A 15,944-nucleotide genomic window follows, 5' to 3' on the forward strand; every position below is an offset into this window, starting at 1 on the left:
CGGAAGGCTAGTTGCTTTTTACTCTTCAACATACAATCTTAAATATAACTATTTTGATTTGGAGTAATAGCAAAGCTCCTTCATGTGAGCTATACTCACTTTATCAAGCTTATTCTATACGCTTCTTGTCCACTGTTGTTGCAAATTATTTTCTTTGAGGAAAATACATTTTTCTGATGTTTAAATAAAAATACTGTCACTCAGTTTTGAAAAATGCACTTTCTGTTTACCACGCATCTACCGCACTCCTTATTTCCCTTTTTGTCCACTCACTCTTTAAATCTACATTCAATGTTCATGTGTCTTACAAAACTCGTTTCTGTATGGCATCTGCTTTATTTCATCTCTCAGCCATTTTTTTGTTGTTATTTTAACATTAAATATGTGCATTTGCTTAGTACAACAATTTTATTTGCCATTGTGAACTGTCAATATACACAATACTGGAAAAGTAATTTTCTAGTTAGAAATATCTTTACTTTTTTTTCTTCATATGTGATACCCTGAAATTACCTATTACTATCGCCATATATAGGTTGTATTTTGTTCTGAGATACATGATAACTATAAATAGCAACCCAGAAAAGTTTTATTACATGGATGCAGCTGAAGTCTGTAAATAAGTACCTGGATCCATCTCTTTTGATTCATTTATTTTAATTATCTAGAAATATGAAATTATAACCAATCAAATGGAGCCATAAATTAAATTTTAGGTAAAAGAAAAAAAATCATTTCTGTGGAAATTAGGAAAAATAATTAAAATTTAGATTAAATGACTTATCTTTAATGTGTGGACATTTTGAAGACTATGCTTTTACAAGGTGTGCAGTGTTTTTAAAAAGTGCTTATTTTCGTTTTTTTATAAGTTCTTAAAGGTTCCTTTTTCATTGGGTGTTTTTAAAAAGAGTTTAATTTTCCCTTTTCAAAAAGGAAATGTCGATTTTCGCCATGTATTATGTAAAAGCGTTCTTTTTTACATTGTTCTATACAACGTTCTCACAATTCATTCAACCACAATACCTTGTGGTACCATCGGTCGTTAGCGCATGAAAGCGCCAATCATTTTACATGTTTGATGAGTCCCGCAGTGGACTGATCGTTAAGACACGGTTCCCAGCAGATCACCGAAGTCAAGCATCACTGGCTACGGTCAGTGTGCGGGTGGGTGACCACTTGGATCAGTCTGCGTAGGGACCGAGGGTGTGCGGTATTGGTCCTCGTTAAACTGTGCTACCGTAAAGTGCTCGACTTCGCGCGCAGGTCGTCGGGCTACTGAAGCGGGGGTGCCATCCCTTCCGCAGAGGATCAAAATTGTGATGGCATGTCTTCGGATCGTCCTCCGGGATGTTTCCCAGACCGTCGCCAATAGCCCATTGTGCAGCTCTAGTGCGACGTAAAGTAACAACAACAACAACATGTTTGATGAAATACTTGCAAGTCCGCATGTGCGTCTACAAAGCTGGGTTCGGTGAGATTATTGCACTCTCATGTGCAACTCTGCTGCATTTTGCAAGATATTCTCATTTTCAAGCTTCATTTTCCACCCTCTGATATTGAACCAAAAAATCTCTTGATCATTTTATAATGGCTAATATAATCAAGAAAAGGAGTTCCTTGTCAGAAACTAGTTATTTTATCATTACTAGTTATTTTATCATGATCATGTAAAGTCTTTGAAAATTATTTTGTTGATGTATATAGTGCGTAAAAATATTTTTTAAGTGCTTAAAAATGCTTATTTTTTGTTGAAAAATTTGGTTACCGTACCCTATTTTACATAAGACTCTGAAAAAAAAGGTCAAGAATAACCTCTAGGCTATCGTGGAACCTGTGTATACATAAAAAAAAACAAATCCTCTTATAAAGTAAGAAAAACTGAAGTGACTTTTTCAGTAACTATTGAATGAATGTTAAATATTACTTAACCAATGTCACTTCTATAATGAACTAAATTTAAGTGTGAAATAATTTCACTTACCTTGAGCAGGTTCTTTTGAAATATATTTTTATTAATAACATAGACGGCACGAAACACAAAGAAAAGGGTAGAAGATGTAACAACAAGAGTTCATGGGTCTCTGGTCCCGCGCAACATTCATCAGCGCCACCAGCGGAATATTTCTTAATTATCATTAAATTACAACACACTCCCCCCCGATGAACTCACAGGAGTTCATCAAGGGTAGAGTACAAAGCTAACTTAAACATTCTTTTCTTAACTCTGAAAAACATAAAAAATACTAAATATGTATAGTTATGAACAACAATAATGATGAAAATGTTCTAAAAGTATAATGTAAGTTCACATTAAAATATTAATAGAATATAAAGTTTAAAGTTCCAAATTATATAGAAGTTGAACTGGACGTTTAATAACTGATGTATCAGTTTTCACTTTGCATGCTCTAACCTTGCCGTCTCTTCCAGGAAACAATTCCAAAATTTTACCAAGTTTCCAAAAATTGCGTGGTAGAAAATCATCCTTAATTATAACTATATCGTTAACGTTAAAGTTAGGTACATTATTTTTAATTAAACTTAAATGTGCTGATCTTAAATTTAGGAGATACTCATTTTTCCACCTTGACCAAAAGGATTTCATTAATCTCTCACGATAATTATGAGCTTTAATTAAAGTTTTCCTGGAAGAGAAATTCGTATCAAGGTTAAGCTTGACTGATGGTAAACAAGTAATTCTTTTCCCTATAAGGAAGTGTGCAGGAGTCAACGCACATAGTTCCTCAGCATCAGTCCCAATATAAGTTATTGGACGTGAGTTCAGAATAGCTTCTGTTTCCACCAGCAAAGTTTCTAGTTCGTCAAAAGTTAGCGAAGTTTTTCCTATAGTCTTTCTCAATGCAGTTTTCACCGATCGAATTAGTCTTTCGTAAAAACCACCCCACCAAGCGGCCTTTTCTACAATATATCTCCATGTAATTCCATGGAGAGCGTAGAATTTTTTAACATCTGGGTGATTGATAGTTTTCCAAATGTTTTTCAAATCAAGCTCAGCCCTTTTAAAGGTTTTAGCATTGTCTGAGTACATCACTGAGCACAATCCTCTTCTTGCAATAAATCTTCTAAAGGCTAATAAAAAGTTTTCTGTAGTCAAACTGTTCACAAGCTCCAAATGCACAGCTCTTGTGGCCGCACAAGTGAACAGTAAAATGTAATGCTTTACATCGCTGTTTTTGATGTAAAGAGGCCCGGCAAAGTCTAAGCCTGTAGCGTTGAAAGGATGTGATTGTTCTATTCGAAATTCTGGAAGAGGAGCCATCGGTTGAGTGCCAGGTCTTGAACTGAACCGTTTGCATATGACACATCTGTTCAATGTAGCTTTAATGCACTGTTTTGCTTTTACAATCCAGAACCGTTGTCGAATTTGAGTAAGAGTTTCTGCAACGCCAGAATGAAATAATTTTTCATGTGCTCTCCAAACAACCAATTCAGTGAACTTATGTTTTCTTGGAAGAATTACTGGATGTTTTTCATCAAAGGTAAAACTTGCTTTCTGTAGCCTACCTCCTACACGAATTATTTCTTCATTGTCTATAAAAGGATTGAGGTCTTTAATACTTGATTCCTTATTTAAACATCTATTTCCTTTTATGCAATTAATTTCTGACGAAAACATTTCTGCCTGTACATATTTAATCCAAGTTTTTTCTGCATCTTCAATTTCCTCGGCAGTCAATTCATCTTTGATTCGATCATCTTTCTTCAATTTTAAATTATTCAGAAATCTTTTTATCCAAGCTGTTATTCGAAAAACTCTTGTAAGAGAACTGATTTTCTCAATATCGAACATTGGATTTTTTATCTTGTCATTGCTTACATAATTTACTGCAATATGATCCGATTTTTTTTCTTTGTCAATATTTTCTCCTTTGAAATTTCCTTTGTCTTTGGGCCATTTTTCTTCACTTAAAGCTAGCCATTGTGGTCCGTTCCAAATCCTTTTATTTGAAACTAAATCCTTAGCGCTGCATCCTCTAGTTTGAAAATCCGCCGGATTTTCCTGCCCTGGGCAAAAATTCCAAGATGAAGGGTCAGTTATTTCCTGGATCTCCGTGACTCTGTTACTGACAAACTGTTTCCATTTATGAGGATCCCCTTTCACCCAATGAAGGACAATGGTGGAGTCAGTCCAATAAAAGCATTCGCGTATTTTACAGTTTATTTTGTGCATGATATACTTAGTGAGTCTACTCCCTATTACAGCTCCCATTAACTCTAAGCGAGGCAAGGTCATTTTTTTCAATGGTGACACACGTGATTTAGATATAACGAATGATGTTTTTATTTCGTTTGATGTAATGTATCTCAGATAGATAACTGCCCCATAAGCTTTCATACTGCTGTCACAAAAACAATGGAGTTGAATGTTAGATATCTCACTAAAACTGGCATTTCCAAAATAGTACCTATCAATTTCGATATCGTTTAAATTAACTAAATCTTCACACCATCTTTTAAACTGGCTCTGAATATCTAATGGTAAGGGATCATCCCATTCTAATCCGGCTCTCCAACATTCTTGCATAAGGATTTTAGAAGTAACAGTAAATGGGTTAATTAATCCGATTGGGTCGTATACCCTACCAATTATTTGTAGCATCATTCTCTTAGTGATTTCCTGATTAGAGTCCAATATGTTGAGTTCTGGGATTGGAATTCTTATTAAATCGTTTCTATTGTCCCAAATATAACCTAAAATCTTGCAGCAACCTGATGAAGATTTAAGTTCTGCGGTTTCTTCCAGATCCCACTTTTGCTGCAAACAAGATGAGTTTGTTTTCCACTTCCTCAAATTGAAACTACCTTTCTGCATAACCGTTTTCATGTCTCTCCGTATTTCAATGGCCTCTATTTCACTATCAGTTCCACATATGAGGTCATCGACGTACATACGGTTTTCAATTAATTCACTTATTTTCGGAAATTCTTCTTTATTTCTTTGAGCATGATGCTTAAGGGTTGCTGCTAACAAAAAGGGACTCGAGGTTGCTCCAAAAATCACACGAGTCATTCGCAAAATCTTATATTCTTTTTGTTCTCCTATTTGACCTTTAATCCAGAGAAATCTAACTGCGTCTCTCTCTGCTTTTGAAATCAATATTTGGGTAAAAGCCTGCTCAATGTCAGCCGATATTGCGACTTTATGCATTCTGAAATTAATTAATATTCCCAACAAATCAGGATTGAGATTTGGACCCGAAAACAAACAGTCATTTAGAGACGGTACACCCTTAGCATGCGACGAGGCGTCGAATACCACACGTAATTTAGTTGTAACTTTATCCTCTCTAAGTACGCCTTGATGAGGGAGATAATACAGTCTTTTCTCAGTATTGTCTGTAACTTCCTCTGCTATTCCCTTTTCGAGATACTCTTCGATAATTGTTTGATACCTTTTATGAAATTCTGGATTTTTTCTAAATTTCCTAGTTAAACTATTCATTCTATTAAAGGCTATCTCATAGTTATCTTCTAATTCTTCGACTCTTTCATTAAAGGGAAGTTTTACTTCATATCGATTGTCTTTCAAACAAATGGATTCATTAAACTTATTTAATACTTCGTTTTCTCTTTCCTTGGCTCCTACATCATTTTTAATCCCTAGAGATTCTAACTCCCAAAAGTTTCTTAAAATCAAATTTGACTCAATATCGGAATTACTCTCTATTGTATCTACAGCGATTTTCATAACGTTAGCGGAAGATTGAGTTATCATCTGATTTGGCATAGCACTGGAACCGTTAACTGTCCAACCGAGTATTGTTTCACATGCAACTAAAGTTCCTGACAATCTTTGAATTTTCCCTGTAACCACCTTCCAATAATAATCACTGCCTATCAAAAGCGAAAGTTGCAAATGTTTATCACGAAAGCTTTTATCAGCTAAGTGTATTTTATTTTTATAACACTGAGTCTTAATGTCTTTCGCTGGTACACAAACAACAGCATTACTGATATTCGGTGTTTCTAATGCTTCGAGGACTAACTGCTTATGCGTAAATGGATGTTTTATTACAACTTTCACCTTATTTCGCTTTTCTATCATTGGTTCAGTTGAACCAAAGGTGCAAATTTTTAATTCTTCTTGTCCTACTATTTTTAAATTTAATTCCTTAGAAACCCGCTCAAGGATAAAAGTCCGACAGCTACCATTATCAATTAAACATCTGAATTTCTTAATTTTATTATCTCCTAAAATAACCTCCGGTTTGTAAATAGATATCATTATTAATTTTATTTTCCTGAGAAACAGAAGTTACAGCAGTATCTGATTTCGTTTCTATTTTACTGCTGCCACTATTACTACTATTATTTACATGTAATAAACTATTATGCCTTCCTTTACATACATCGCATCGAATTTTTGAATAACAATTATAAACAGTGTGATTATTTTTAAAGCATAAAAAACATTTCCTTTTCTGTTTCAGGGCATTTCTTTTTTCCTCGACAGATTTAATGCATTGGTCACTGTTATGACTAATTCGCGAAGAATCACTTTGAAAATCGCAAAACACGCATCTAATTTCCTTCCCCCCTTCTTCTCCCACACTTAATGCCAATGCAGCAGGATTTGTTTTCGGTTTCGAAAAGGCGCGCCATGAATTATGATCTTTATTGACGCCGTACTTAGGATAGCTTTTAATTAATTCACTTTTTTCTTCGTTGGAGCTTCGAAATAGCTGGGTTTTTTCTCTATTTTCAATCTCATCTCTTAAAAACTGCAAGAGTTTAAAGCAGTCCCATTCGTCATTTTTATTTTGCCTATTATAATCTAAAACTATACTATCGGGCATTAATTTCAATAAAATAGGAAACAAAAGACTCCCATAACTATTTAATTCTACTCCAGCTGATTCGAGGGAACGAACCTGAACATAACAAATATCACACAATTGACGCAATTCTTTTAACTGAGTACATGATTTAACAGGATGCATATTTAATAATTTATTTACATGAGATCTAACAATAATATCTTTCTGACCATATCTTTTTTTTAGGAGATCTATAGCAGTATCATAATTCGTTTCTGATAGCGTTAAACCCTGAATCGAAACTAAAGCAGACCCTTTCAAAAATGATTTCAAATAACTAAATTTATCCGTTCTAGATAAATTACTATTTTCATGAATGGATCCCTCAAATTGTCCCCAAAACTCCTGCCAATTTTCATATTTACCATCAAATGGTTCCAACGTTAATTTTGGCAATCGGACACTCGCTTCGTTTCGTACATTTGATACCGATGATACATTATTTATCGCTACAGCTTCTGATACCGAGGGTACATTATTTATCGTTATAGCTGACTCTGATTTTAAACATGCATTAATTTTTGTTTTAGAAGATATAATTTTTTCTCTTATTTCTTGGCTCGAAATTACTTCTGCCTCTAACTGATCTAAATCATCGATATAACTTTCGATTTGTATATCTAACTCATAAATTTGTTCCGATTTCTCACATAACAATTGAAGAAGCTCATTTAGTGCCTCTTTGTCAATTACATCTAACAATAATTGCTCGTTAATCTTATTAAGCGTTCTCGTTAATAAACCCCTAATAGTTGAACGCTTTCGTTTTAATTTATCGAGCATCAAAGCACGAGTAGTTTCATTAACCACATTCTGATTTGGAATTGACATTTTAACTTTAAATATGTTAGAACAAAAATAATCAAAGATTCTCATAAGAATTAGAAATCAAATACTGCTATATTTCTGCTTTTATACCGAAATTATTATCAAATCTAGTAGCGTGCCGGGTTTTCGGCACCAATGTTAAATATTACTTAACCAATGTCATTTCTATAATGAACTAAATTTAAGTGTGAAATAATTTCACTTACCTTGAGCAGGTTCTTTTGAAATATATTTTTATTAATAACATAGACGGCACGAAACACAAAGAAAAGGGTAGAAGATGTAACAACAAGAGTTCATGGGTCTCTGGTCCCGCGCAACATTCATCAGCACCACCAGCGGAATATTTCTAAATTATCATTAAATTACAACAATGAACAAGAATGCTACAATGTACCTGATCTCCTAACTTTAATTCCTTCTTGTTACATGCTACATTCTCCACCACTCGACAAACTGAAACCGTATTAAGTAATCAGAAACTAATCAATCAGTGCTATAAACTAAGTGTGTCGCCAAAAAAATTATGATTGCTGCTAAAAATGCGAATAAATTTTTTTTAAATTCAAATACGAAACCACTATCTCTTTTAAGTGGGTATTTACTTATTTCTGCATTTTAAATGCAATTTTGGTAAGTTTTTTTGAGGAGTGTAATTAACTAAGACACAGAAAATTAAACAAATGATCGCGGAGGCTCTTGGAATCGCTTTACTTGCTATCCGCGATTTCTCGTATAACTTAGAGAGAGCGTGTCTAAAATAATATCTGCCGCAATTTTTTAATAAAGAAAAATGTCTTGAGGAAACGGTTTTAAACCCAGAACCTTTGAAGCACTTGTAAAATACCACACATCATATGTAAACGTTATTACGTAATACTTGGGTATGGATCGAACAGGTAAGATTTTGCCTGTTCCTTTTAATGAAGTGGAGCCCAGCTCCAGAATTTTAATGAGCATATGATATACGAACTAATTGAAGAATAACTTTGCTAATGTTCTATTAAAAAGCAGTCAATTGTAAAATGAGCAAAACTTTTTAAATGGAAAAAAACAGTTTGATCAACAAGTTTTGTTATATATAATTTAGAAATCTGTTAGCTCCTATGACGTAAACTGATTTTTTTTTCTCTTTTAAAATGTAACAAATAAATACAGATAAAAGTAATTAGCCTTTTTTATTTATGTATTTGTTTTCTTATTTTGTTAAATGGAGGGGCAAATTACAGAGGCTACAGTAAGATAAAAAAAAAAAGTAGCTGGAGTACAAGAAAAAACCCCTCCGATGTCCGATGCAATGACTTACGTTCGCGTAAAAAAAAATTAAGTGTTTCAAAACTGTGGCTAACCACTTTGATCAGTCTGTGAAGGAAACAAGGCTACGCGGTATCGTTTTTTTTTTCGGAACTGTTCTAATGTCAAGTGCTGGACTTCTCGTTTCAGGTTGTTGGGTTATAAAAGCGGGAGCGTTATCATATTTAGGGTTGTTCTCCTGACCGTCGCCAATAGCACTTTGTGACGCATAGTGCAATATAAGGATGGAATGCAACTGCAACATCGACTGTTGTAAGACGGGGGAAATCGTAACTTTCACAATGCACGATGAAAAATCTTGAAAGTTTCAATTCAACTAAAACACTTTCGTCGAAAATGAGTCCCGCAGTGGACTGATCGTTAAGACACAGTTCCCAGCAAATCACCCAAGTCAAGCATCACTGGTTTAGGTCAGTGTACCGGTGGATGACCTCTTGGATTAGTCTGAGTCGGGACCGAGGTTGTGCGGTATTGGTCCTCGTTAAACTGTTCTACCGTAAAGTACTCGACTTCGCTAGTGTGCGGACCGTCGCTAATAGCCCATTGTGCAGCTCTAGTGTGACATAAATGAACTACAACATAATCCTCGGAANGTTAAATATTACTTAACCAATGTCATTTCTATAATGAACTAAATTTAAGTGTGAAATAATTTCACTTACCTTGAGCAGGTTCTTTTGAAATATATTTTTATTAATAACATAGACGGCACGAAACACAAAGAAAAAGGTAGAAGATGTAACAACAAGAGTTCATGGGTCTCTGGTCCCGCGCAACATTCATCAGCGCCACCAGCGGAATATTTCTTAATTATCATTAAATTACAACACCGCTGGCTCTTCTTCTCTAAATTGAGATTCCCATGGCTCTATAAAAATAGTAGAACTAATTAGAGCTTATGATCTAGTATTTTAAGCTTACTGGAGAGTCTCCACACAAGCACATTAACTTTAATCTAAAAATACAGTTTTTTAAACATTATTTCCACTTAAGAGCTTTTACTTTATTTTAACTACATCGTTTTGTTTGGATTTTGTTTAAGAGATATTACAAAACATTACTGTTCCTCTTAACATAAACGCTATTAGAACTTCACAGCGCTTTCTCGAAAATTTCGCTACAAATTGCAGCGTCACTAAGGGGTAGAAGATTAGGTTAGAATTACGGTTGTTAACATAAGTTGAACGCTATGCAAAATCTCTCTTATGTTGTATTTGAGCTACACAGTCTGTAGTTCTTCCTTAACGATAATCAGAAGATATTAGTAGCGTATGCACGCACTAGAATACCACAATTTAGATCGGAGGAAGTATGGTGGTTCTTCCCCCACTGCCCTACCATACTTGGACTTTTCTGACTCCGAAATCTACAGGAAGCAACAACAGGGTACATAGCGTTTTTTAAAGGTGCTTATTTTCGTTTTTTAAATGCCCATAAAGGTGCTTTTTTCATTGGGTGTTTTTAAAAAGTGCTTAATTTTCCCTTTTTCAAAATGAGATTTTTTCCTTACCATGCTGATTTTTGCTACGAATTATGCAAAAAGACACAGTTCACATTGTTCTATTCAACGTTTTCACTATTAATTTAACCCCAATCTATTTCGGCGTATTGTCAGTTCCTAGCGTATGAAAACGCCATTCGTTTTATATGACTAAATATCACGATTTTTGACAAATGTCTATAACAATGGCAAAATTTTTTTTTTTTTGACATGACGGTTAAAACCAGGTAAAACCACCAATTGTCAAAACTTTCCAACCCAGCCTAGTTATGATATTTTTTTACAGTGCTTAAAAATATTTTTTGAGTGCTTGAAAAGTGCTTAAAAGGTGCTTATTTTTTGTTGAATAATTTGGCTATGCACCCTGAACAACCTTAAAAAATAATCTAGTATCGTCTTCTTCAAGCGTCATTAACAATGATCTGTAGACAATACTAGCGTATGCACGCCCTACAACACCACAATAGATTGGAGGGCATATGATGGTTGTAGTAATCACCCGACTTTTCCAATTATCCCACTGTACTTAGACTTTTCTGACTCTGAAATTGTCAGGAATTCAAGATAACAAAAAACAAGCATGCGACTCATGCCTTTCAATTCCAAGCTGCCTTTATAAGGAGTGGATTGTTACGTTTTCTTTGCAGGTTTAGAAAGGTAAAAAAATACTGTATTCGCATCACTAATGCTTTTTTAAAGGTAAAGTGTCATTGCCCGGTATTGAAAATGAAAATCTAAAATTTACTGATAACGCCACTACAGATTTTTAATTGTGATAAAATTTTTACCATGAGTACAAATGTAAATTTTTTATATTTCATATTACTTTTATATATTGTTAACATTAAAAATTTCATTTTTTTTAAATTTTAATTGTATTTCTATCATAGGGAAGGTTTTGCAAATGGATAATTTTTAGATGTAAGTTAAAATTTTTCGGCGAGGGGGGATGTAACATAAAAAGCCTCAATTAATCTTTTTATGTTAGTTCTTTCTGGTAGGGAAAATCTTGCAAAAAATCCGAAAATCTCTCGATTTAGGGAAACGAGGGAAATCTTAGAAATTATTATTGGTTTATGAAAAAGGTCGTACGATTCCCACAAAGAGAAAAGGGAAAAAAGTCTTTACATTTAATTATGCATACTTGAGCCAAAAATAGATTTAAGAACAGGATGTGGCTTTTTAAAAGTATGAGAAAGTGTTTCGATTTGAATTATAAATTAGGAGTTGCTAATAAAGAAACGAACATAAAAAGATTAATAGAAGCTTTTTATGTTACACACACACGCATATTCCCACACGCATATATATATATATATATATATATGTATGTATATTATTTCCGTCAAGAGTTTTAACATCTTTCCAACATAAACAAATACTTTAGTTTCATTTTCTAATTGACAACGCTATTTTAAACAATGGAGGCTTGCGTTAAAAGAAATATTCATATTATGAAGCAGTTGTATATAAATATAGATTAATAGTAGATATATAGATGTAGCTATATATGTATTAAACAGTCATAGATATATTAAACAGATTAATAATAATATTTATTAAACAGATTAATAATAGTAAATTGCGAAGAAAGATTATTTTCTTTTAAAATCAATAAGAATTAGAGGTTTTTGTTAAAATTATATTTTGCATATTTTTAAAACAGCATTAAACAGCACAATAAAATAAAATGTCAAAATTTGATTGATATTGATAGATAACTTGTGATTTCTATAGGCATATTTTATGGAGAAGAAGATATTGAATTGAATCATTGAGTCATTTTTTTAGCAAATTAAATATTTTATCAGTGAAAGTAAATAATCAATAAATTTCATTTAAACCAAAGGAGTGTTGTGATCAATCAGATCGAAAGATTAATATCCTTTTATATTTTATTATCTTTCATCTAATTTATTCTCTGGATAAAGATTTCTATTCTTAAATGCAAACCAACTGAACAGCGACATTTGTTGCAATATTAGCCAGACAAGAATATTTGTTGTCCATTTACAATTAACCTATCATGTAAAGCTGATTCTACAGAATTTGAGTTAATATGGCTAGTCTACGGTTGTTTTTGACAACTAGTTTGCATTCATGTTCTAGTCTTCGTATTATATTTATTCTATTTTTTGTATCTTTGCTTCGTATTATCTTTGTTCACATACTTAAAACAGCCTAATTAGAAAGCTATTTAGAAATAGAATACGAATATTAGTAACTTTCCTTCCGTATTATCTTTATTACCATACTTAAAACAGGCTATTTAGAAGGCAGTTTAATAGTCTAATTATTTTTAGCAACTACTCATGTTATAGTTTTTGTAATTTAACCGTTACATTTTTCATATTTCCGTTTCGTATTGCCAACATATTAAAAACAGCTTATTTTATTTTGAAAACCATTTGACAGCGAAATTATTTTTAGCAACTACTTTCGTATTTATGTTCTAGTTTTCATATTATATGCATTCAATTTTTTTACATTTTCATTTTATATAATCTAAATTAACATAATTAAAACAACCTATTTAGAAAAGTGTTTAAACAGTCTAATAACTTTTAGCAACTACTTTCGTATTCATGTTCCTGTTTTCGTATTAAAACCCTTCGATTTTTTAAAAAAATATTTTCTTTATTACTATATTTAAAATAGCCTAATTAGAAAGTTGGTTTAACAATAATAGTTCTAACAAGCTGTCCTTAATTGAAAAAATCCCTTTTTTAATAACCTATTCATAATGATGTAGTTGTCGATAAAGAGCTACTTAATTCATATGTGGCATTGTGTAAAAAAATCTTATTACATATCTAATTACGAAGCATATAGTATTATGTGTATGAAGTTGAATTTACAAGAGTTTTACTAGTTAACAAATATTGATAAAAGCTAGATAAACAGTTGAAGTTATCGATTCATTAAAAGATGCTGTTTAAATTACCAGTTTCATATTATGTAAATTAAATTTAATATCAGTAAAAGCAAATTGAAGTTTTAAAGTTGTTAAACATCCAAGAGTTTTAAAAAATCAATGAATTCTACAAAACAATAAAGACAAGCAATGAAAATTGTTAATTTAATAATTGGTTATACATAATTTTTATTGTACGTATATTTAGATATAATATTTTTTCCATCATTCTTTATTGGTTTTTATTAAATTGATTATTAAAGATTTCATTCATTGAATTAAAATTTTATTTCATGAAATAATTTAATTCGGACATGTTAGTCGTTTGACAAATTGAATTAGCATTTGATAACATTAATTTGATTATAAGTTTTGATATAAGGTGTTCAGTGACCTGAAATTTATTTGATATCAATGAAACTTATTGTTATCGATTGATAGTGCACAATAGCTAGTTTCAATTTAATAAAATTGACTTTTCAACGTAGTTTGAAAGCATTTGATTTACGAAATACTATAATTCTGGTTAATTGATTCTGAAATTCTCCATATACCTATATGATAATCGACAGTAAGATTGTTATTGATTGACTGACATCACTATCATATGAATTGGATGATTTATGAAATACTATAGCTCTGGTTAATTGATTCTGAAATTCGCCACATTCCCAATGATAATCGACAGTAAGATTGTTATTGATTGACGAATATCAATGTCTGAATTGGATGATTTATGAAATACTATAGCTCTGGTTGATTAATTCTGAAATTCGCCACATTCCTGATGATAATCGACAGTAAGATTGTTATTGATTGACGGATATCACTATCTGAATTGGATGATTTATGAAATACTATAGCTCCAGTTGATTGAGTCTGATATTCGCCACATTCCTAATGATAATTGACAGTAAGATTGCTATTGATTGACTGACATCACTATGATATGAATTGGATGATTTATAAAATACTATAGCTCTGGTTGATTGATTCTGAAATTCGTCACATTCCTAGCGATAATCTAAGGTGAAATTTTTATTGATTGACGGATATCGCTATCTTAATTGGATGATTTATGAAATACTATAGCTCTGGTTGATTGATTCTGAAATTTACCACATACCTATTGATAATCGACAGTGAAATTGCTATTGATTGACTGATATTACTATCTGAATTTGGTTGATTTGTGAAATACAATAGCTCTGGTTGATTGATTCTGAAATTCTCCATATACCAACACAAATAAATTGTTATTGATTGACTAACATCACTACTCTATAAATTGGATAATTTATGAAATACTACAGCTCTGGTTGATTGATTCGGAAATTCTCCACATTCTTAATGATAATCGAAGGTGAAATTGTTATTGATTGACTGACATCACTATTATATGAATTGGATGATTTATGAAATACTATAGCTCTGGTTGATTGATTCTGAAATTCTCCATATACCAACACAAAGAAATTGTTATTGATTGACTGACATTACTATCACCAAACATAAGAAGAACTCAGCGACAACTTCAGTTTTTATAAAATTGACTTTTTAAAAGTATTTCTACGTAGCAAAATTGTTGATTTATGGAATACAAAAATACTTGTTTATATGTTCTAAATTTTTTCAGAAACTCGCCAGATGTGCTAATGAGTTTGCTAATGGTGTATTGATTAAAAATTTATCAAGGAATATTTATAGTACTCAACAACCAGTTCTTTAATTAATAGGATTATTACTTAATAAAATAATAATTAATAAAATTGGTTTTTTAAAAATATTTCTGCAACAACGTAACTGATGGAAAATAGCTGGTTAATGGAATGCTAATGTACTATTTAATTAATTGGTTTTTAAATTCTATAAAATCACTGAGATCAGTAAATAAGGTTGTTACTGATTACATAAATAAGCAACTGAGGGAAGATATATAATTATTTTAACAGTCACATTCTGTTACAAGTTTTAAAAAAAGTAATAAAATAGCATCTACATTTGATGTATTTAAGGTAAAACCGTGTTGTCTGCTTTTATTAAATGACCACCCAACTTTAACACTAACTTAATAAAAAGTAGATAATTAAAATAATTATAAATTTTTTTAATCAATTATAAATTTATGAAATCAATCAAATTAATGATGTTTATAAATACTAAACGCAAAGAGTGGAAAATATTAGTTTTTTGCTTACAATGTTTCGGATTATACTATGAAAGATCTGACTTTTCGAATACATTTTCAAGAAGACTGATGAGGCTTTTTCAAACTTTATTGTATCCTATGTGGATTATTTTAATGTGTTACATAATTGCAATTTCCATATTTACCTTTTCTTTATACGCTGATAGCGAACATGATTCAGTAAATTTGCTGCATACAACAGATTCAGTTTGTATTATCATCACAAGCTTTGTTTTGCGATTTACTGTGAAAAAACTTTTGAAATCAATTGGGAAAATTTATAAACTAAGGAAATGTTTCGGTTTGAAAAATTTATCCACGAATTTTAATATTTTATATATTATTTTGCTTTTCCTTTTA

The 15,944-nt window shown here is 31.8% G+C and overlaps 2 protein-coding genes across 2 annotated transcripts; both read right to left on the bottom strand.

Annotated features, from left to right (window-relative positions):
• Positions 1 to 2,335: 2,335 nt before the first annotated feature.
• On the bottom strand, positions 2,336 to 6,067 carry LOC107453817 (uncharacterized). The gene has a single exon (XM_016070779.2). The coding sequence runs from the start codon at positions 6,065 to 6,067 to the stop codon at positions 2,336 to 2,338; it is 3,732 nt and encodes a 1,243-aa protein (XP_015926265.2).
• Positions 6,068 to 6,206: 139 nt separating this feature from the next.
• LOC139427278 (uncharacterized) lies at positions 6,207 to 7,670 on the bottom strand. The gene has a single exon (XM_071188344.1). It carries the CDS (start codon positions 7,668 to 7,670, stop codon positions 6,207 to 6,209), a length of 1,464 nt encoding a protein of 487 aa, XP_071044445.1.
• Between the last annotated feature and the right edge of the window lie 8,274 nt (positions 7,671 to 15,944).

The sequence above is a fragment of the Parasteatoda tepidariorum genome, chromosome X2 (genome assembly GCF_043381705.1).
Source record: "Parasteatoda tepidariorum isolate YZ-2023 chromosome X2, CAS_Ptep_4.0, whole genome shotgun sequence".
NCBI lineage: Eukaryota > Metazoa > Arthropoda > Arachnida > Araneae > Theridiidae > Parasteatoda > Parasteatoda tepidariorum.

Excerpts from the sequence above, each read along its gene's own strand:
- LOC139427278 (XM_071188344.1), bottom strand. The coding sequence starts at position 7,670 with ATGTCAATTCCAAATCAGAATGTGGTTAATGAAACTACTCGTGCTTTG.
- LOC107453817 (XM_016070779.2), bottom strand. The coding sequence starts at position 6,067 with ATGATAGAAAAGCGAAATAAGGTGAAAGTTGTAATAAAACATCCATTT.